The sequence below is a fragment of the Onychostoma macrolepis genome, chromosome 12 (assembly GCF_012432095.1).
Source record: "Onychostoma macrolepis isolate SWU-2019 chromosome 12, ASM1243209v1, whole genome shotgun sequence".
Classification (NCBI taxonomy): Eukaryota; Metazoa; Chordata; class Actinopteri; order Cypriniformes; family Cyprinidae; genus Onychostoma; species Onychostoma macrolepis.
The window spans coordinates 24,326,654-24,349,122 of record NC_081166.1 but is presented as its reverse complement, the minus strand read 5'-3'; the positions used below and the strand labels follow the sequence as shown (position 1 = coordinate 24,349,122).

The 22,469-nt window shown below is 36.4% G+C and overlaps 1 protein-coding gene across 6 annotated transcripts in view; it reads right to left on the bottom strand.

Annotated features, from left to right (window-relative positions):
- jmjd1cb (jumonji domain containing 1Cb) overlaps positions 1-22,469 on the bottom strand; it is a 146,362-nt gene that overhangs the window by 71,069 nt on the left and 52,824 nt on the right. For all 6 annotated transcript variants that reach the window (XM_058793762.1, XM_058793763.1, XM_058793764.1 and 3 more), the window contains exon 2: positions 17,972-18,136. In XM_058793762.1, coding sequence (XP_058649745.1) covers positions 17,972-18,136 — 165 coding nt within the window. The remainder of the gene's footprint in view (positions 1-17,971; positions 18,137-22,469) is intronic.

The window sequence follows — 22,469 nt, the reverse complement described above, 5'->3', positions numbered from 1 at the left end:
ACAGTTACGTTCATACATATCTGGAATTTTCAAGAGTCACAGAATTTTTGAGGTGAAGTTCCACATCACTGACATACGTATACAAGTGCAAGCCTCATAGTTTATACTGTATGTTGCTGTTAGTGTGGGAACCCAGTATATTACTGATAACATTGCATGCAGTGTGAAGAAAAGAAAAAGGACAAATCACAATCAAACATCGTCTTGTTTTACAGTACATAGGTTGACAGACTCATTTTCCATGACTCTAGAATTCTTTAGGCTGAGGAGCCGACTGAGAAACCCGAAACAAGAGAGCACCAACGCAAATCAAAGCCAAATGTGCAGAGGGGGGTTTTGGTGAAGTCATGTCCCACACCCACCCATCAGCCGGGCTTCATTACTCACAGAGACAGTCCTTTCAGTGCAGGCAGGGTAGAGCCGCCCCAGGCCATGCCTGTATACGCTGCTGTTTATGATTGCTGCCATTAAGCAGCCAGCTGTGCTGCTGGCAGTGAAAGATCATCTGTGTACTGCTCCGTCTCAATGTACCACAAGTACATACCTCTTCTCTCGCACCGTCTATACACAAAAGACACATGGATGACACTTTGCCCTCTGCATTTCCAACACACAATCTGACAGGGCTGGCAAACACAGTGTCCTGAAAACGTCATATGACACAGACAGACAGACATTCGATACTAGAGCAAGAGAGAGAGTATTTTCCCCTCAGGCTTATTTTTAATAGTGAGTCAAAAAGCAACCAGAAGCAAAGGTCACAAGATGTGAAGCATCTTTAACCAATAGCACTACATGAATACAGACAGGAACTAGACAAACAGAAGACATTGTGGGTTCAGACCGAGAAATTAATTTCTAGTCGTGTTTCTAGCCCACAGGATTTTGGACCTCAGACCTTCCATGAAAGGAAATTTTGTACATTTTAAAGTTAATAATATTATTTCTAAACTATTTTTTCTTAAAGTCCCCCTGTAGTGAAAATCAAGTTTTTTTCATGTTGTTTATTTGTCTATGTAGTGTTTTTTATTAGCTTTTAGACAAACCATGTGCCAATCCATTAATCAACACCATTGCTGAGTATTTTCTCCTTAAGACTGTAGTTTCCCAAAGGCTGACCCAGAAACGCCATTTGAAACAGCCCTCGGTTTGCTACGTCACAAAACTCAATAACCTTTCCTAGCATATCCCTCTCTCCATTTACACAAACGCTGCACGCATAGAGATTGCATGCAAAATATGCCAATAGGATTAGCAGCACAAAACCAAAAATAAAATAGAGCAAAAAACCCATGAAGCCGTGGTTTAATGTGAATTTAGAACCGCTAACTTGAATAACAACAGTGTAAAAGTAGCCCGGAGTCAGACCCACCTCTCCTGCATCGGCGTCTGCACTTCACACGTGTATGCTTGTGGGCGCGAATTAAGAATCACAAACTTGGCTGCATTCGAGTCTTCAAGGCACGTTGAGGACAAAATATCGTCAAGTAACTAACTTTAATGACTGTTACAGTATCCAGTGTAGTTGTCCGCTACTAAAAACACAGTTTTATCCATCATTATCCGTGGATCAAGAGGCCCTGGCTAGTGTGACTGAGTGGAGGCGGGGCTAATTTGCATATTCATAGATCCGCTTATAGTAAATGAGACAAGGGAGTAGAGTTACATTCTAGCTATTTTAAGGTATGAGAAAATTATTTTCACAAGAAAAAACATTCAAAATATTTAATTTTGATGATCAAAGATGGGTTTTAAGGGATAAAATTTCTGACTACAGGGGGACTTTAAAGGTTATAATAATAATACTTTTTATATTATTGTATTATCATTATTATTATTATTATACTTCTGTCTTACAAATGCTGACGATAATAATAATAATAATAATACCCCCAACGGCACCCCCCGCCCCCCTTGAAGGCCAAGTTAATTTTATTTAATTGTATTTTCTCTATAGCACCAGATCACAAGAGAAGTCATTTAAAGTTACCTTTCCTATAGAACAGGCCAATACCTTGTTCTTTTATTAACTCTCTGGGGTCGACGGTATCGCCGGCGATACCAGATAGGTTTTTTTAAGATCAGTGCAAAAGACACTAAAAATACTTTGTTGATTTTGGTCACACAAATAAGTGTTATACATCAATCAAAACTGTTAAGTGTCTACTTTTTTTTGTGTACACTCACAATAACAACACAACTTTGTGCTTTTGGAAAAATAAGAAAACAAACAGGGTGCGCGCTCTGTCTTCTCCGTCTCCACGAACTGTTTTTAGAAACGTGTCACTAAAATGAACTGTAACTCAGCAAATACTCAACACAGAGACATGCGAATTATATCTACAGAAAGCTTGAAGTGTCTACTTTGAAATGAAGCAAGTCTTATCGAAAACAAACATTATGTGATGAAGTAATCTGTATGAAACCAACACGATGTTCAATCTTTCCCGTCTGACTCATTATCTCTAATGTGATCCCGCCCCCGCGCGGCTCGCGCAGTTCATATGTAAATAGCCGCGTGGGACGTGCGCACGTGCAAACGCCCAACACAAACAAAGAGGAGATCCTCATCGCGGCTACTGTTAGTTTCTGGAAGATGCGCCGAGTAAAAGCAGGATTTCCCTCCAAAGAAGAACACGATTTCATCCAGTAGAGGAGATCAATCTGATGAGTAAGTAATGTTTCTTTTTTGCATTAGTTACCGTTTTATTGTGACATAAACTTGAACAGATTTAACAGTTAGTTGGGTTTTTCCCAAACGACAACATGATGAATGCTACGCGTCTAAGAATGTTTAGACCATGTTTATTATTAATACTCTGTTCACAAATAGATTTTAATAGCGTGCTAAACAATAATAATTAGTTTCTCAGATATAAAATATAATTTTGTATAGTACAAAGTACATAGTTTTATTGTACAAAGCATGCTTGAGTCTGTGGCTACAGAATCATATCATAGGCTACTATAAAATCATAGACTATATGACTACAAAATCATAGTTGGGTTTTCCCAAACTATAATTCCTGACTACAATGTTTGAAATCGTGTAAAATATTTTGAATATGATGGGCAATTCATTGTATTTACATTTCTTACGGCGCGATGATGTTTTCATGCTCTATAAAACAATAAAAGTAATATGAGTGTACACTGTAACATGATGAATGCTACGAGTCTAAGTATGTTTAGTACATGTTTATTATTAATAGCCTACTCTGTTCATAAATAGATTTTAATAACGTGCTAAACAATAATAATTAGTTTCTCAGATATAAGATTTCTTTCTCTTTTTTTTATGATAGTACAAAGCATGTGTGAGTCTATGGCTACAAAACATATATATATATATATATATATACACACAGATGTTCCTGATATTAACATGCTCACAAATGTTTTTTGTTTGTATTTTATTGAATCAGATACCAGCACCAGATGTATCCTGATGTCTCTTCAAACTGTTTTCCTCTGAGAGCGCTGTACCAACATCAGATGTTCAACTACACTGGTATTCTATGTTAAAACAAGCTCCTTTTCTACTGATTATTTTTTTTCTTCTTGAATCCATGGAAAGAAGTAGAAACACTTAAATAACACATGTAAATATCAGGTATGATTTACTCGTTTCACTTGACTCAAAGTCTGTTCACATCTCTGTGGTTAGATAAGTGTGCACAATAATGTGTCTTTGACCTTCGTTATGTATGTTTTGATTATACTGTGTTGCAAATAAAATACAAATAATTTTAAAAAACATTTTTTTCAATCTCCTCACATTCTCTCTTACCTGCCTCACAGTCACAGTCACACTGATGGGCCATTAGGGGCCATTAGGGGAGGGCCCTTTGTCTCTCAGGTGAGACTCACTTAATATTCATGGCCTTTGCCACTCCCTCGCATATAGACCCTCGATCACAAAACATGTCTTGAAAATTTTAAATCAATATATTGTTTTCTGTGTAAGTAAGCAGAATGATTTTCACATAATTTTGAAGTAAATATTCTAGCCTACAAGACTGATTACTCAAAAGTCTTATTCACAACTATTTAGTGTGGGTTTTAAGGCCTTATTTCAGCTACATTTTTTTCCCCAAAACTTACTAACCACGCATAATATTTTTTTTCTAAAAAATGCAAACATGTACATCCAACTTGGTCACATATTATTGTAGCACAATTTGTGCTGAATACAAAAAAATTACATGTTGGTCAATAGTATGTTTTAAGTAGCTGAAATAAGCACAAATATCAGGGCATGTCAAAACATCTCAAGGGCCCCAAAATGACCTCAGACCCCAGAGGGTTAAACAAACTAAATAGCCTTATGTTATTTATCTTATTTACACGACGGCATTACATTATATAGTCGCGCTCTCTGTACCACGCACAGCAGAGCTCCGCCCCAATACGCACACACAAGTGAGCACACTCCCACTAGTATTTGTAAATATTAAGCTGCAAAAAGACTATTTAAATATGAATTCTGCGTGTCTCTGTGTTATGAATGGCGCACACACACGGTTTTGTTTACTACTTGTACTGAAGCGCGCGTGACACTTCCGGTGATATTAGCGTCTGTCGTCTCACTAATGAGGACATAAATACATGAACATCTCCAGAACTGCTCTGAGAGTCACTTCATGAGCATTTGACCGTTTCATTTGAGTAAAACTATCCTCATCAGATCATATACACACAGAAATGTAATGGTATTCACGGCAACCCATCAAAATAAAAGTTTGGTTTACCTTGAAGTCATTGTGGCAGAAATAGCCAACATTACTATTGTTCAGTAGAATGTATGTAATAGGCTACTACTAAAATGATTAAAACCTTATTTTTAAGGGATAATCATATAATATTTCTTCAATGTTTTTAATTGTAATATTAAATCCCCTTTATTTTCCAAAAAATTAAATGTTTAATTTTCATTAATTAAAAGATAATTTAAATGAATGTTTTACACAGAATTTCTGAGGGAAGAAAATCATAAGGCTATTGTAAGAATAAATGAAACTTTTTTTTATGCTTTCAAATAATTAGACATGCAAAAAAAAGAATTTGGTGACAATAAAACATAAGGTTGGAAAAAAAATAAAACATTTCATAGGGCCCTAAACATGTCATTTTTGTTAAACTTTTAATTAATTGATGTTAAAACCTAGGGGAAACACTGTTGTACATTTATTATCTCTAAAACAAAAACTTCATTATGAAATAAAAATGGACAATTTATAAAAGTAAATTCATTATTTTACAAAATTCAGGATAAGAGCCCATTGCAACATGTTTGCGATGATATTGGATTTTAATCAGTGTGAAATTGTTTTAAGTTAAAATCACACTTAATCAATTCATGATCAATCACTGCTGAAAACTTGTGGTCATTCATACTCTTATTCAAACCAAAAGTGAAATACTAAAAAAGGCACAATGCCAAAATTCTCTGAAAAAAAAACACTTTTTATAGAAAAAATAAGCAGTAAAGACTATAGTGAGCACATGGTATATGTTCTCTGGGTGTTTGCTGATCTGTTGCTGTTAGGGTTGGGTACCGAACTCGGTACTTTTAAGGGTACGGACCGAATTGCGTCGGTACTACCGAGTATCGATTCACATTAAATCATTCGGTACCAAATTTCATTACCTGAGAACGCATTTGGGCGCATACCAGAGAGAGAGAGAGAGAGAGACCCTGTGACTTGTCACCCCTGCAACTCTTTAAAACACAACACACAGGGTAAACCGAAATGTTCTGAAGTGTGCTTGCATTTCTAGGGTCATATGGTTTCCGCGAAAACGTGGACAGGATGGCAGAGTCCATTCATAAAAACAAAATTTACTCTATAGTGCGGCATGCCACGGAATTCGTCAAGTTTTGGATGAATAAAAGAATGTCTGTCACTTCATTCGAATCGCGATATGAACTAGTGTATGTGAATATTAAAACGCAAAAAGACAGTTTAAATATGAATCCTGCATGTTCCGTTAGCCTTGGTGTATGAATGGCGGAGACGCGGTTTTGTTTACTACACAAATACTGAAGCACACGTGAACTCGTGGTGATTTTCGGACTCTGCACTACATGAACACATGAACTTACAGGCTGTGAGAGTCACTTCATGAGAATTTTACCGTTTCATTTGAGAAAACCAGCATCATATCATACTGTATACACACAAAAAATTCACGGCAACCTGTTAAAATAAAGGTGCGGTTTAACATGTAACAGAAATATATTACTCTTGTATTACTTTTGTACAGTATAATGTACGTCTTTATATATTCCATTTACTGACAAATTTAAATAAAACAATTAAATGATAAAAATAATTACTACAACCACATTAACGACTTAATTTTAGAAAAAAATACAATTATTATTAAAACTTTTTTAAAAGGTATATTCACACAATTTTTCTACCATGTATTAATTTTAACAGTTTGTTTGCCGAAAAATAAAAGGGTTTCATTTTGATTTGATTCAAAATAAATAAATGTTTCATGCCTTCATTTGATTATCAGAAAAAATAAAACAAGAATTTCTGGAAGAAAAGAAAAATTGTAGAGTCCTATTGTTCAAAATGTTGAAATTGAGAGTTTTGGACTTATTTTTTCACTGAAATAAATGTTTTTGTTATTACACAGAGAGTAAAGTACCAAAAAAAGGTACTGTTGGGTACCGGTACCGAATTTCAGGTACCGATACCGGTACCGTACCGGTTCAAATGTGAACGGTACCCAACCCTTGTTGCTGTGCCACAAGAGAAATACTAAACCAATCACTACGTGTTATCAACACACCAGCTGTTCAGCGAGATCACAAAAAAACTAAAAATAACAACATGCGTGTTATACAACATTCATTTCACTGTCCGAGCCACCAAACCTTTGTGCTTTATTCAGCATTTACGGTTAAGATTATCTGGAGAAATCATATTACTCAGAAAGGGAAGAAAAGCTTTTTCCTTTTGCTTCTGTGGCGTAAGGCATCTAACATACTCTTTTCACATCATAATAATCAAGCCAAAATATTGTAGCCAAACCGTTTATTAAAGTCACTCATGTAGGCTGATGAAATTAATGGGTTTGAAGGTTATAATCCACAGCATTGTTCCTTCTGCGGAGTGACTTCATCCTTCGTACGCAATGAACGCAGACAGCTTCCACTAAACAAGACAGCCCGGCAGGGATCTGTGTGTTTATCAGCAGTAAAGATCGCCCTCGAGACTACGGGTCAAGCAGGGCTAAACACAATTAAGCCATCAGAGAGTTGGCCACATCAGCGTCGATGTGTCAAATACAGCGCTGAACAAAGGAGATTTACAGGATGTCGTAAATGCATGACGGCCTTGCAGAGCATGTGCAGGAGGAGCTGTGGCTGTGGAAGAACGAACATCCACAGTCATCGCTGATAATCAGACAGGAAGACTGACAGTTGCAAACAAGCTGCACCACATCTGTCGCAATGTGACTCATCACAAACTGACAACCAACAGTCACATAAAGCAAGTGCTGAGCGTTTAAAATAAGGAATAATAATAATTTAAAATTTGTATGCTGTAAAAATTTTACTTTTATGAAAGAAGTCTTTTATAATCACCAAGACTGTATTCATTTAATCAAAAATACAGTAAAAACTGTAATATTGTGAAATATTACAAAATTTTAAATAACTATTTTTTATGTTAATACATTTTAAAATGTAATTTATTCCTGTGATGCAAAGCTGAATTTTCAGCATCATTACTCCATTCATCAGTGTCACATAATCCTTCAGAAATCATTCTAATATGCCGAATTGCTGCTTGAGAAACACTTATCAATGTGCTGCCTAATATTCACCTTTGATGAACAAGCATTTATTTGAAACTAGTGTTGTCAAAAGACCCGGTACTTCGGTACCAAGTCGGTACTAAAAAAATGAAAAAGTCACGGTACCAGGTTTTTTTAAGTACCGGTGGTACCGAGTACCCGGTCAACCCGGTTCTTGACGCGTATGGCTCTATGATTTCCGCGATGCAGAAAATGCGGACGGAATCTCGGAATCCAGTTATAAAAACGGAATTTATAGTTTAGCACGGAATGTCACGGAATTTGTCAAAGTTTGGATGAATTAATCAAAAGTAGGTCATTACATTTAAATCCAATCGCGACATGGACTAGTATCTGTAAATATTAAGCCGCAAAAGTTGATTCAGATATGAATCCCCCATGTTCTGCGAGTCTCTGTGTGAATGAATGAAAAGTAGAGACGCGCGTTTTTTTGTACTTTTTTTTTTTTTTGCTACACACACTGAAGCGCGCGTGACGCTAGCGGTGATTTCAGCATCTGCCGTCTCAGTGAGGACATAAATACATAAACAACATCTACAGAACTGCTCTGAGAGTCACTTCACGAGCATTTTACCGTTTCATTTGAGTAAAACCAGCATCATATCATATAGCTACACACAGAAATTTAAAGGTATTCATGGGAACCCGTCAAAATAAAAGTAAAATAAAGACATTGTGCCAGAAATATATTACTATAATTTAGTTGAATGTATGTGATACTATTACTACTGTTGAAAAAAATATTTATTTTTAAAGAAATAATCACACAATATTTCTTCCATATTTTAATTTTAATAGTAAATCCCCTTTATTTACCAAAAAAATAAAATGTGTTTAAATTTCATTAATTAAAAGACAAATTAAATTTGGGTGAAACTTTACTGTTTACTGTTTTTCATACCTTTATTACTTGCGGAAAAACTTGAAACACAATTTAAATAAGTATAAAGAATGGCATTCATTTTTGTACATTTTATTTTTGTTTGACTTCATTATTAAAAATAGTGTGTTTTTTAATTAGCATGTGTTACCGAAATTGGTACCGAGAACCGTGGATTTTCACTGGTATCGGTACCGAATACTGAAATTTTGGTACCGTGACAACACTATTTGAAACAGAAATCTTTTGCATCATTTATATCTTTACTGTCAATTTTAATCAACTTAATACATCCTTGCTGAATAAAAGCATTTATTTCTTTAAAAAAATATTTTGAATGGTAGGATATATAATTTTTTTTGCAACTGAGAAAACAATTGTCATTTGAACATCCATTCATACGTGATACAGTAGGGGTGTAACGGTTCTCAGTAAAAACACTAGGTTTGGCACACACTAGGACTGTGGTTCAACTTAAATCTGACAACGAATCTGTAACATGGTTTGTTATAAATAACAACACGTAAAACAAACAGGGTTCAGCTAATATATTTTTCTGTTGATGGATACGCATTCTGGATTCCAAAACATTACAAAAACAGCAATTAAAAAAAAAAAAACGTGGACAAACCATTCACTCTTGTTCAATGCAAGTGCCGTATGCTGGAATATGAGCAGTCATTTATTTCGTCATAACCCGCTGACATTGCGATCTGTTTAAACTAAACTCATTTAAGCTTTGTCAGTTTAAACATTTAAGAGCCAAACGATGTGAGCAGTGAGAAGATTTGTGTGCACTCATCCGATCGCCAAACCCGCGTCTCAGAACGCGCAAATTTTAAGCTCTCTTTGAAGTATTGTTTGAATGGACAAATTCACACAAAAATGATGTCAAAATGCCTATCTTGGTAAGTATCTTAGCAGACATAGCCGGCAGAACGTACAGTTTCAGTGCACTGGATCAGTGCATTCTCTTAAAGTGACAGTACTTTCTTAAAATTAATCAGACAGCAATATCAAGGAAATCACTCACTGCTCTTAACTGAATAGCTTTTGTAACTTTAATAAAAGATTGATCTTTAATTTATACAGTCAAATATGCAATGTTATTTTACATTTGATTACTTTATTCAATTTCTGTATACCTAAAAACTAATGTTAGACCTACCTAAACAACTTTTTGGCTGAAGAACCACAAATTATTTACAAATGGGACTATGCTGGATGTTTTGTTGTTGCATTCAACTGGGAATAACTACACAATCCAAAAATGGGCTGGAAACACTGAAAAAAAACATGATCAGGTCACATTCAGCCAAAAGATCCAGTGCTCCAATCTGAACAAAGGAGAAAACAATCAGCTAGCTCAGGCTGGGGCACATATATCAACAGACCTACAGAGAAAGGCCAAAACACAGAGAGAGAGAGAGAGAGAGAGAGAGAGAGGCAGTGCTGAGTAAGGGGATCTGGTGGCAGTAAACTCTCCTCCAATGGCAGCCATAAATAATGGAGCTGTGAAGGCAATTGTGTGCGAGCGAGAGACACAGGAAACTTAAAAGAGGGATAGACGATGGCAAAATAACAGCTTTCAAAGAAGACCAGAGAACAGCACAATCACGTGAGGCTTGTGGGTAAACTGCTGTTTGGTCAGGCGTTGAGTAAAGTAATTAGGTTGTTATTAAGCTGTTTGACAACTATAAAAACTCATCAGTCAGAAGAATGTAAAGTGTAAAGAGTGGAGGAAGAATCAATAAAAAAAAAAATAATAATAATTCCTGGTTTTAAAAAGCAACAAAAAGCATGAACAATTCTAATTCACAATAATAGTGCATGTTTTCGCTGAACATTATCAGGCATTGTCAACAGTCCTGACTGCAGTCTATTGACAACAACATTATCTCTTCTCCAGTTAAATCACTCAGAAAACAAAGCTAGAATCACAGATTTTGACTATCCCATCCAAAGACAGCAGATAATTACACTCCTGAATGCAGATTAGTAAATATGCTGTTACAGCCATGCTAAACTAAACAATATGGTAAGAGCTATGACCTAGTTTACATAGACACTGTGTACTGATCAAAGTTTGGAATCATTACGACCTTTTAATGTTTTTGAAAAATATTTCTTATGCTCATTAAGGCTGCATTTATTTGATCGAAAATACAATATATTCCATTATTTAAAAAAAAAAAAAATTAAATAACTTTTTCAATATATTTGTATATATTTTAAATTTAATTTAATTTATTTTTTTATGATGGCAAAGCAAAATATTCAGCATCTTTACTCCAGTCTTCAGTGTCAAGTGATACTTCAGAAATCATTCTAATATTCTGATTTGCTGCTCAATTATTATCAGTTATTACTGGTGCTCAACTTTTAATAATGGTTCTTATTATCAATGTTGAAAATTGTTTTTGCTGCTTATTTTTTTTAAATCTGTGACACACTAAAACTTTCCACTTAGTTCAGTTGCTACCTTATATTTTTAGGTATAATCAACTAAAGCCAAGTTCACACTACACGACTTTACACGTCGGCAGATCGCTGTGCTGTTCAGACTACATGGCTTGATTGTCTGTGTGCTTTTATCATTCTGTGGACAAAATCCTGTGAACTTCGCCCCGAATGGGAGCTTTATATGCACATGAGCGCTCAACTGTTTTCAATAGGGGTGCAACGGATCGTAGATGATTACAGTTATCATTTGCACGTGTTTACCAATTTACACATTCAAGCAATTTCAGACCATTCAGATGAAGGAGAAATCGAATAGGGACGCGCGCCATTTTCTGCGCTCAGCCGCAGCCGCACACACCCAAAGCGATTCGCACAAAGAGAGCAGCGCAATTCAGACAAAGGATGGATACATACACACAAAGATATATGAAAATACCCGTTTTGGCAAGTATTCTGGTAAACACAGTAGGTTATGTCCATGTCTTAAGTTAACGTATACAGCTGACTAAGAAAAAACTGAATGTGTGTCAGTATTTAGGTCCGTGCATTTAGTCTTAAAGAGACAGCAGCCTAGAAATACCTATTTCTGTCTTGTCTGCTAATCAAACAACACCACAGCTTTAACAAAGATTAATCTGTATTTAACTTACAGTATACAGTAAGCATTATTGTGTTGTTTTACACTTAATGATTACATTTCTGCACCTGAATACACTTAGGCATGGGACGATAACCGGTTTCAAGGTATACCGCGGTTTGGAAAATTCACGGTTTCAAAACCACTAAAATTTTCCGTTATACCATTCCTGCAGTATGCGCAGTTTTTTTACGTGTCGTCAAAGATGGAAAGTGCAGGACTCCCACAGTTGTGAGCAGTGAAGAGTGTAACGAGTCACACGGCCCCTCCCCTCCGGATAGCGGTCAGTGAGAGTCACCTGTGTGTAGGATGATGGCTGAATGAGGTGAATCCCTGAAACTTTTTCCCCCGTCGAAAAAGGCGAAGTCTGCCGTATGGGAATTTTTCAGGTAACGTAGACTAATGTTCCATACAGATGAGGTTTTGGCGCGAATACTCGCAGGTCGTACACAAACGATATATCGGTGTCGTCTTCATTCCTCTCTCTTTCACCCTCGATCAAGACAGAGACCCATTCGCCGGTTGTTTCAATGTTGAAATAAATACTATTTGGCTTGCTAACGAGGCAGATAACATACCTAATTAACTATCTAACGTCAGCTAGTTTCCTCCCTCACGTTACTTCACAGAGTGGGGAATAGCAGACTAAAGTACTACGTTTCTGCGATTTAGTACAATAAATTTAGCTGGTATCATGTCTATAATTTTAAGCCTCCTGCCATTGTTTACATCTGTTCAAAATCACGTCATTTAAAAAAGAAACAAACTGCTGGCTCTCAGGTGTCTTTGCCATTGTTTGAGTATTATACGGAGAGAGACCGTGTGTGTGTGTGTGTGAGACACAATCGCACACTCTCCTTATGTGAATGTGCACACATCTTTGTACCTCACCGCTCATAACTTGGACTGAAAGATGAATGTGTAGAAAGTGAGCATATCTCTAAAAACCTTGTTGAGCTGCAGGTTTAATGACTGCATTTTTTATTTTTTACAGAAATTGTTTTGATTTATGTTTTTGATTATTGAGCTGTAGGTTTAGGTTAAGTGACTGCATTTTTAATTTTTTTTTCATTTAGAAGGATTTATTTATTTATTTTTTTTACAGAAAATAATTTATTTATGTTCTGATTATTGTTGAGCTGCAGGTTTAGGCTCACTTAAGTGACTGCATGTAATTTAATTAACAAGAATTCAATTATTTATATTAATTATTTAGCCTGACATGTTCACCGTTCCAAAATGTTCTATATGTTTCTTAAAAATAAAATGTATTGTGTTCAGTGGAAAAAACGTTGTTGTTTTTTACCCAGACATTTAAAAATGACATATTTTAGAGCTGTAATTGCAATACCGTGATACCGTGATATTTTTTTTATCTAAGGTTATCATACCGTCAGAATCTCATACCGGCCCATGCCTACTGTCACTGTCTTTATATAGCCTATAATTTTATGTTGTAGGCTGTACATCTATGCTTGGAATTTGTGCAATTGTTCTTCTTGTATTACTTAGGGCTGGGAATCGATTCCAAAAAGAATCGATTCCGAGGCGTTGGGAATCGAGAGTCAATTCCAAAGGTTGGAATCGATTCCATCAAGAGGAATTGACTCCTTATTCAGAGCTTTTTTCAGTTCAACAAAGCTTATCTATGGGTGCCTCTCAAAGGGAAGGCTGCATCCTACGAAGGCTGCACATTTAAATAAACTGAAAATAAACTGAAAGAAAACGAGTCGGTACTGAGATCATCTGGATTTGAGGATGCAGCCTTCTGTCTGAGAAGCACCATTCGCCTCCCTCATGCTTGATAAAATCCGTAATTACGAGAGTTGTGAGATAAAAGATCATTCTTTTTTATATAAAAAAGATCTATTTCATTTTTATATTTTTATTGCCCTTCGCCTCATGCTCGCTAAAAGTGATTAGAAGTCTGATTCGTTTCCACGAAAAGATTCTTTCGGATAGATAGTTTTAATGAGGCAGTTAAAAAAAAAAAAAAAAACATATTCAGAGGTTATTTTACAGTGGATCTGGCTTATGTTGTCCACAATTTTGAGCGTTGCTCGACAGAATGGATCATGACGTGATCAAGGGTCTTGATCATATTTCCATCAAAAATACTATTTTTTATTTCTATCAGCCAATGATAATTCTAAAAGAAAACGTCATGAGTTTACAGTCAAAGTAAACGTCGTCATTCAGCTGAACTGTGCACATTTATGCACTTCATGTCTTGTTCAATTCATGCAATAAACAGGGACATGCTGAGCAGTGAGCTAAGACTAATTTCACGGGCAAAGCAGACAAAATTACAATTTAAAAATCAATCAGAGCTATAGAAATGTATCGTCATTTTTTACAAATAAAGCTTCATATTATGAGAAGGATACTTTCTATGACCTTTATATCCTGCAGCATGGCGAGATTAGGTTCTTTCAAACTAAAAAAAACAAGAATCGAAAAATAATTGAAAACAACAGAGGAATCGGAATCGGACTCGATTCCAAAAATTTCGGAATTGAACAGCCCTAGCTAGTAGTTTCCGCTGGGGTATAGAAGTACTTAAAGTAAGCTTTTAGTAATAAATGAAACCTTTTTTTTTTTTTTTTTTTTCGCTGATCCGAAAAATGATCCGATCCGTGATCAAAATCCATAGTATGATCCGAACCGTGAGTTTTGTGATCCATTGCACCACTAGTTTTCAATGCAGGTTAACCGCGACGCTTCATGTCATCTTCCCACTCATTAAACTACGACAGGTCAAAAAGACAGTCACTGCGACACTCTAAAGTGATGAAACTACGACGCCATGTGCTTTTTAAAACCATTTTTATATGTTTCACGTTATATTGTTGGCTCGGAAAATATGTAAATGCACATGCCCAGTTAAGTAGCCGCAGCTTCATTAGCCTTAACAAATCAGACAGAAGAGCAGATTAACGTCGGTGGACTTAAACTTGAAAAATGGTGTTTCGCGGTTGAAATAAAACACTTTCTGATGTTTATTCATGGTCATTTCATGCATTAAGTAAATATGAAAAAACGACTGGTTCACGTGTTTGAACTGAGGCAATACAGTGATCTGTCACGACACATTGAAGAGCCACAAAACAGCATTTATTGTTTAATTTCTTTAAAAATAACTCAATTTAAAAGCTGGAAGTCCTGAGATCTTGTTTCATATCAGAAGCAACCTGCTCTGTCCTCTCTGTCGGTGTGTTGTTAGTTTCCTCTTTGCTCTGCGATGTATTTTTCACTGCGTGAGAACACGTGTGTGTTGTGAGAGCGGTATTGTTTGTCGGTCATGGCAACAGTAATAGGGTGGGCGGGTTTTGCGAACGGTCAATTGGAACGGTATGCCTTGCTCTTTCATTGGCTGTAGCTCGTCACGACACCTGACACCACGTGATTTCGAGTCAGCCGACTGGTCCAGATATTTGGTATGCTAGATATTTGTTTGGTGTCGGCAAGGTATCGGCGACGCGTCAGCGAGCGTCTTTGATGCATCGTTGTGTAGTTCACACAAAAATTGCGGAGCGCCGATCACCCGTTGATTTTCCCCCCGATTACAGCCCGACCTGTCGGCAACCTTGTTAACTTGCAAATCGGGCTTAAAATCCTGTAGTGTGAACTAGCCTTAAGTTGTGCAAGTCATTTCATCTTAAATTACATTAAACTGACATAAAAATCAAGTTTAATTTCATATAAAAAGTTCAACGAATTCTTTTATAAATAGAAAATTAAAAATGAACAGCATTTATTTCAAGTAGAAATCTTTTTACAATATAAATGTATAAATAAAGAAAAAAAAGTTTTCAAAACTGATAATAAGGAATATTTCTTGAACACTAAATCAGCATATCTGAATAATTTCTGAAGGATCATGTGTCATTAAAAACTTGAGTAACAGTGTTTCCCCTACCCGCCCCCCTTGAAAGTCAAGTTAATTTTATTTTCGCTATAGCACACAAAAGTCGTCATTCAATGTTACCTTCCCTATAGAACAGGTCTATACCTTGTTCTTTTATTAAACAAACTGAATAGCCTTGTGTTATTTATCTTATTTACACGACGGCATGTCATTTCTGTCTCTACGTTACATGGTCGCGCTCTCTGTATCGAGCACAGCGGAGTTCCGCCCCGGTTCGCACACACACACACACACACACACACACAAACGTAAGCGCACACACAAGTAAGCACACTCCCGCTCCTATTTGTAAATATTAAGCCCCAAAACGACTATTTAAATATGACTTCTGCGTGTCTCTGTGTTAATGTATGGCGCAGACGCGCGGGTTTATTCACTACTCATACAGAAGCCCGCGTGACTCTTGCGGTGATATTAACGTCTGCCACATCACTAAATGAGGACATAAATACATCAACAACATCTCCAGAACTGCTCTGAGAGTCACTTCATGAGCACTTAAGCATTTCATTTGAGAAAAACTATCCTCATATCATTTACACACAGAAATGTAAAGGTATTCACGGCAACCCGTCAAAATAACTTGAAGACACTGGGCAGAACGTAATAGACGACTACTACTAAAACTATTAAAAACTTAACTTTAAAGAATAATCATACAATGTCTTCAATGTTATTATCAATATTTATTTTCCAAAAAAATATGATTTGTTTAATTTTTATTCATTAAAATATAAATTAAAGGAATGTTTTTATGTCGGGAAAACAACGGAACAATCAATGCCATTCTTTATACTTATTTAAATTGTGTTTTAAGTTTTTCCGCAAGTAAAAAAAGTATGAAAAACAGTAAAGTTTCACCCAAATTTAATTTGTCTTTTATTTAATGAAATTTAAACACATTTTATTTTTTTTGGTAAATAAAGGGGATTTACTACTAAAATTAAAATATGGAAGAAATATTTTGTGGTTATTTCTTTAAAAATAAATATAAATTTTTTTCAACAGTAGTAATAGTATCACATACATTCTACTAAATAATAGTAATATATTTCTGGCACAATGTCTTTAAGATAAACTTTTATTTTGACGAGTTGCCGTGAATACCTTTAAATTTCTGTGTGTAGCTATATGATATGACGCTGGTTTTACTCAAATGAAACGGTAAAATGCTCGTGAAGTGACTCTCAGAGCAGTTCTGTAGATGTAATGTATTTATGTCCTCACTGAGACGGCAGATGCTGAAATCACCGCGAGCGTCACGCGCACTTCAGTGTATAGTAAAAAACAAAACAAAAAAAACGCTCATCTCTGCCATTCATTCATTCACACAGAGACTCGCAGAACATGCAAGATTCATATCTGAATCGACTTTTGCAGCTTAATATTTACAGATAGCCTACTAGTCCATGTCGCGATTTGATTTAAGTGTAATGACCTACTTTTGATTAATTCATCCAAACTTTGACAAATTCCGTGACATTCCGTGCTAAACTGTAAATTCCGTTTTTATAACTGGATTCCGAGATTCCGTCCGCGTTTTCTGCATCGCGGAAATCATAGGGCCGTACGCGTCAAGAACCGGATTGACCGGGTACTCGGTACCACCGGTACTTAAAAAAACCTGGTACCGTAACATTTTCATTTTTTTAGTACCGACTTGGTACCGAAGTACCGGGTCTTTTAACAACACTAGTCATGCATATGAAAAACTTCCAGGTTGCTCAGAAAGGTGCTTAGATGCCACTCACGATTTCTCAGTGTGGATAAGTGCACCATGATACATGCTGGGTCGTCGGCCTGTGCATGTGTGGGCGCTATGACAACCGTCCCGTGTGCCATACTAGGATTTCTCTTTGAACTCTTTTATCGTGTGAGCCTGGCCCAGATGGCGCTGTGCTGCTGCTCACGTTACATAATCAAAACAGTCAGAGCCGTGAAACATTTACAATCTCTTGCTCACTGCCTTTCCGTCTCTTTTAAAAGATGTCAAATCCTCTGTTATTTTTCCGTCTTTTCAGCAAGCCTTCTAAACAAATAATGATCTTATTGTCAGACATGAGCCATTGATCTGAGAGACATCAAAACCCCAAATCATCCCAGCAACATAAAGGATCCCATCGTATTGCCTCCGCAGAGCTATTGTTCCATTTTAAATACACCACAGCTGCAGCTCAACGCACAGCGCATCTCCGACTCAAAGATCTCGGGAGGAATGACTCACCAGAGCTGGCCACTGGATCTGCTTGGCTTTTGTTCCCTGCAGCTGGGCACCCTCCTTCCTTTTGGCCCAAACCAGCTGATGTTCCAGCAGAAAGATCTGGAAATCTTCGTACACCTTGACCCACTCCCGCTTATCCCACTCGAGGTCGTCAAACTCAACGTACACCTGCAGAAAGAGCAAAGAGAAGGGGTCACACTCTGAGCACTCGTCCTGCATGGTCTATGTTAACCTAATGGTGTAAAAGGCATACAAGCATACAAGTGGTGTGGGAACAGCATTGATATGGAACATTAAGGACTTTCACATGATTCACATCAAAGTTATCCACTGCATTGAACTCTAATGAGTGAAGCATCAAGATCTAGCATTAGCCCCTGGCAAGTGTCTCTGCACCATGTTGTAATTGCCATACAATTTCAACTTTGATGTTTGCTGCTGACATTTTGAAGCACAACCAATATTTACCAGACAAGCTGCGAGATGTACTATTATACAAGTGGTTCCAGTGCAAAATCAAAACAAAATGAAAAATAGTCTAACACTGTGTATCTACATTTTTACTTGCCCAGACAAAAATTTCAATCGCCCTGCCATAAAAAAAAAAATTAATAATAATAATAATAAATAGCTATTTTTTTCCGTTGTTTTTGACCCATGTAACCTTGTATGCTAATAATTAATGTTGTTACAACACCAAAATTTTACATAGCAGTGAAATTTCTTCCAACTGTTTACGATTACTTAAGACATAATTGACTGTGTTTACGAGGACATTTGTTTACATTAGCGTAGTGCAGAGTTTCCCAAACGGGACATAACAAGGTAACTGCTGGGGGTTTGTGAGTTGATAAAAACCTAATTAAATAATTATATTGAATGTCAAATAAAATAAATAAATGGGGGTGTGAGATAATTGAGATATAGTGTAGCTTAGTGTGATTATAAAATCAAAGGCTGCAATTTAATTAAATAACTGTATAGCCTGATGCACTGCGTGTTTTAGAGTGAAGTGCAGCACTGTGCTCATTTACACAAACAGCTTTATTATCCAGTGTTTTCAGCATCTCAGTGTGACACCGTTCACAGAAAATGCAGTGAATACAATATCTGCATGTGCTGAGAATTCAATGTGCAACATGGGCTGGGTTTACTGTATTTACATAATCACATATTTTTTTGTTTCTTTTTTATAATTAAAACATAATAAAATAATTATTATTCAATTTAATTGGCTTTCTAAAACTCCAGTATAAAAGTAATGTGAGTCCACTTTAATATCTAGCTATAAAAATAAAAAAAATCGAAATAAAACACTTCCTAAAAACTATTTAATTTTTTTTATCTATTAACGTGCATTTGATTTGACCATTAACCAACATCCGTTAACCGTGAATATGTGAATGTCTCATTCAATTCTTGAAATATTAACTGTATCTCAGGGTAACTTAAGTAAATATTTTACATATAAAGGGTTTAGATGACAAAACAGTTTGTGAACTCCTGGCATAGTGTTTTAATAAAAGCATCTGTCAAACAACAACTTACTGTTACAGAAAACAGTTCAATAACTTTCAGTGTAATTTCACAACCATAAAACTCAGTGGCCTTAAATGACCTCATTTTGGTTTGATTTCATGGACAGACGTGGCCACTGCAGACTCACTGAATGTCCAGCCTTCCTCACAGTCACGGTGCTAAAACCATGTCTCTGTCCCACTGTTGTCCTCAACTGTGAAACAACCCACAGCCATTTGATTCAAAGCGGAGCTGGTGCGCAGGACGTTTATGTGTTTGTGAGACACTGAGACAAGAGGGAGAACATGTGTTTGAGCTGCTGGATGTTTTCAACATATGCAGAGTGTCGTAACGACAGCATGTTTCTGGCCTGTCAAAGTCTCCTCTTTCACCACATGTGTGCGTAAGGCGGGCGTAGCGTGATAGGCTGGAAAACTGGTTTCCAAAAAACAAGCCGCACTGAGGGTTTGGCACTACTTTTGAACCTGTTTTCCAACTGGAAAACCAGTTCCTGCCCTGGACAACGTCCATCTGTTGACTAAAACGATCCTGCACACTACACTTTTAAAGTGTGTACAGAAAGCGCCTAGCTAATGATTTGAAACGCACAGATCTGGTGCTGAGAGCTGTGGGAATCATCAGCGTGATTGAGTCAGCCAGAGCACATTGCACAACCCCAATGCTGAGCAACGTGCAGTAACAGGAGCGGGTTTCATAATGTGGATTCATACCAGAAATGATTCACTGTCTCTGCCTCTTGTGGTTTTCTCACCATGATGACTGGGGTTGCGAGGCTCTAATGAGTGTGTTTGGAGGGGAAGGAGGGAAGAACAGACCTGCCAGGACAGATTTCACATCTGGACCCCCCTGTTATGTGCAGGCTAAGCTAAAGAAAAAAGCCAATGCTAAAGCATTGCTTGAAGCAACGTCCTATTCAATTACCCCTATCAACAGTAATCTCACAGGGCTGTTTTATAGGGATGCTGTCCTTAAAGTAACCCAATGACCAATGAATGAATACAAATAAAACAATTTAACACCAAAACAAAGTGCCCAAGTAGTTTGGCACTCAGATATTTCAAGGGCCCTATTCATACTAAAAATAACTAGGACATTAACTATATTAGCATCCACATCAACACATGATACCTTTCTGTTTATTATAAGCGCATGCTGCAGTTTTGTGGTCTGCCACTTTTATAGTCATAAAGAGAAAATGTTTTATAGTTATAGTTATCATCCTTGGTGTAAACATCTTTTTACTGGCCCCAAGTCAAAGACGCCCTCCTTTTATGCAAGTCTATGGAATTTTGCATGTTATAATCCAAATCATTAGTCTGACCATTTGAAAATGAATTTTACACCTCACTTTAACAAAACAAATTATTTCAGCAATCGTTTAAAGCTGCACCAATATTTAAGTCATACTATTTTGTCTACAGTAAATTACAAATAAACAACTAAAAAGGCTAAAATCTGTCTTTTTAAATTCAGAAAGTGCATCATAAAATTATAATGAACAGTTTGAAAATAAAATTGATTTTGAGATTCGTGTTTACCAGTGTTATTAAATATTTAATGGTTTTTTAACACTTTGAGTGGTAGATAATACAACAAGTAATTTAAAATGTAAAAATAAAGAAATTGTACATTCACAATTAAATATCCATTATCACTCAAACAGTCCAAAGCCCAAGAAAAAGCAATAGTGATGATCAGCAAAATTCAATCCTGTCTGGATTGGGATGTTGTCCAGATATTGTTTTTTCACAATGCATCTCAATTTATTTGGGATTTTGTTGAATACAATTACTATATAATAAATACTAGATAATTTTCTCATGTTGTGTAAACCTGCTGACTGCTGCCTTCATTATGGATTAGTGTTGGGCGATATGCTCAATTTTCATATTGTCCTATCGTCAGCCTGTGAGATCGCCAATACACGATATTATCATGCTAATTTATTTAATTATTTATTTACTTAGTTTCATTGCCGCGAGTTTATGCACTTTAAAAACACTCCCGTTATAATCAGTGAATCTACACTGTATGATGAATAAATCTCTTATACTTACATCGCACATACATCTGCACTTTGTTGTTTATGATGAGAGAACTCACGAGTCAGAATTCAGTCAGTGCGCACTGAACAACGGAACTCCGCTGTTCCAGCGATGGCTCATCTGAACGCCTCTGATTGGCCATTACATTCATAAACTCAGCATAATCGTGTGATTGGTTATAATAATGCGCAACACTGTAAAAACGCGGAAAAAGAAATATAATGCAACAAATAAGCCCTAATATTAATTAGATAGTATTACTAGCCTGATAATAATAATAATAATAATAATAATAATAATAATAATAATAATAATCGTCTTGCTGTTGTCAAAGGCATCATCCACAGGAGATATCTCTGACTATCGTCGATACACGATACAATCATCTATCGGCACAACCCTATTATGGATTTAGACATTTTAGACAGTATTCTTGGGTACAATAAAAATGTATACTGCTGGCATGCAAATTCCCATCCCAGCTTTTCTTTTCCACCGTTTCTAGTGCTTTGGTTGGTCATATGAACAACAGACACTCCCACCTCAGTATCTCTACATCTGGATCAGAATATGAAATGACAGATGTTCTACCCTCTTAAAAATAAAGGTTCTTTATTGGCATCTATGGTTCCATCCAAGGAAACTTATTCTATAGTGCATAACCAAAAATGGCTTTTCCATGGCATCGCTGTGAAAAACCCCTTTTTGCTACATTTTTAAGAATCTGTAACTTAAAGGGGTCATTGGATGCAAAATTCACTTAAGTTGTTTGAACATAAATGTGTGTTGGAAGTGTGTGTACACATCCATCCTATGATGATAAAAATCCACCCAGTTTTTATTTATTTTTTTCATTTTACAATCCCCTTTCTCAAATGAGGCTGTTCTGAGATCCCGTAGTTCTACACAGGCCGATA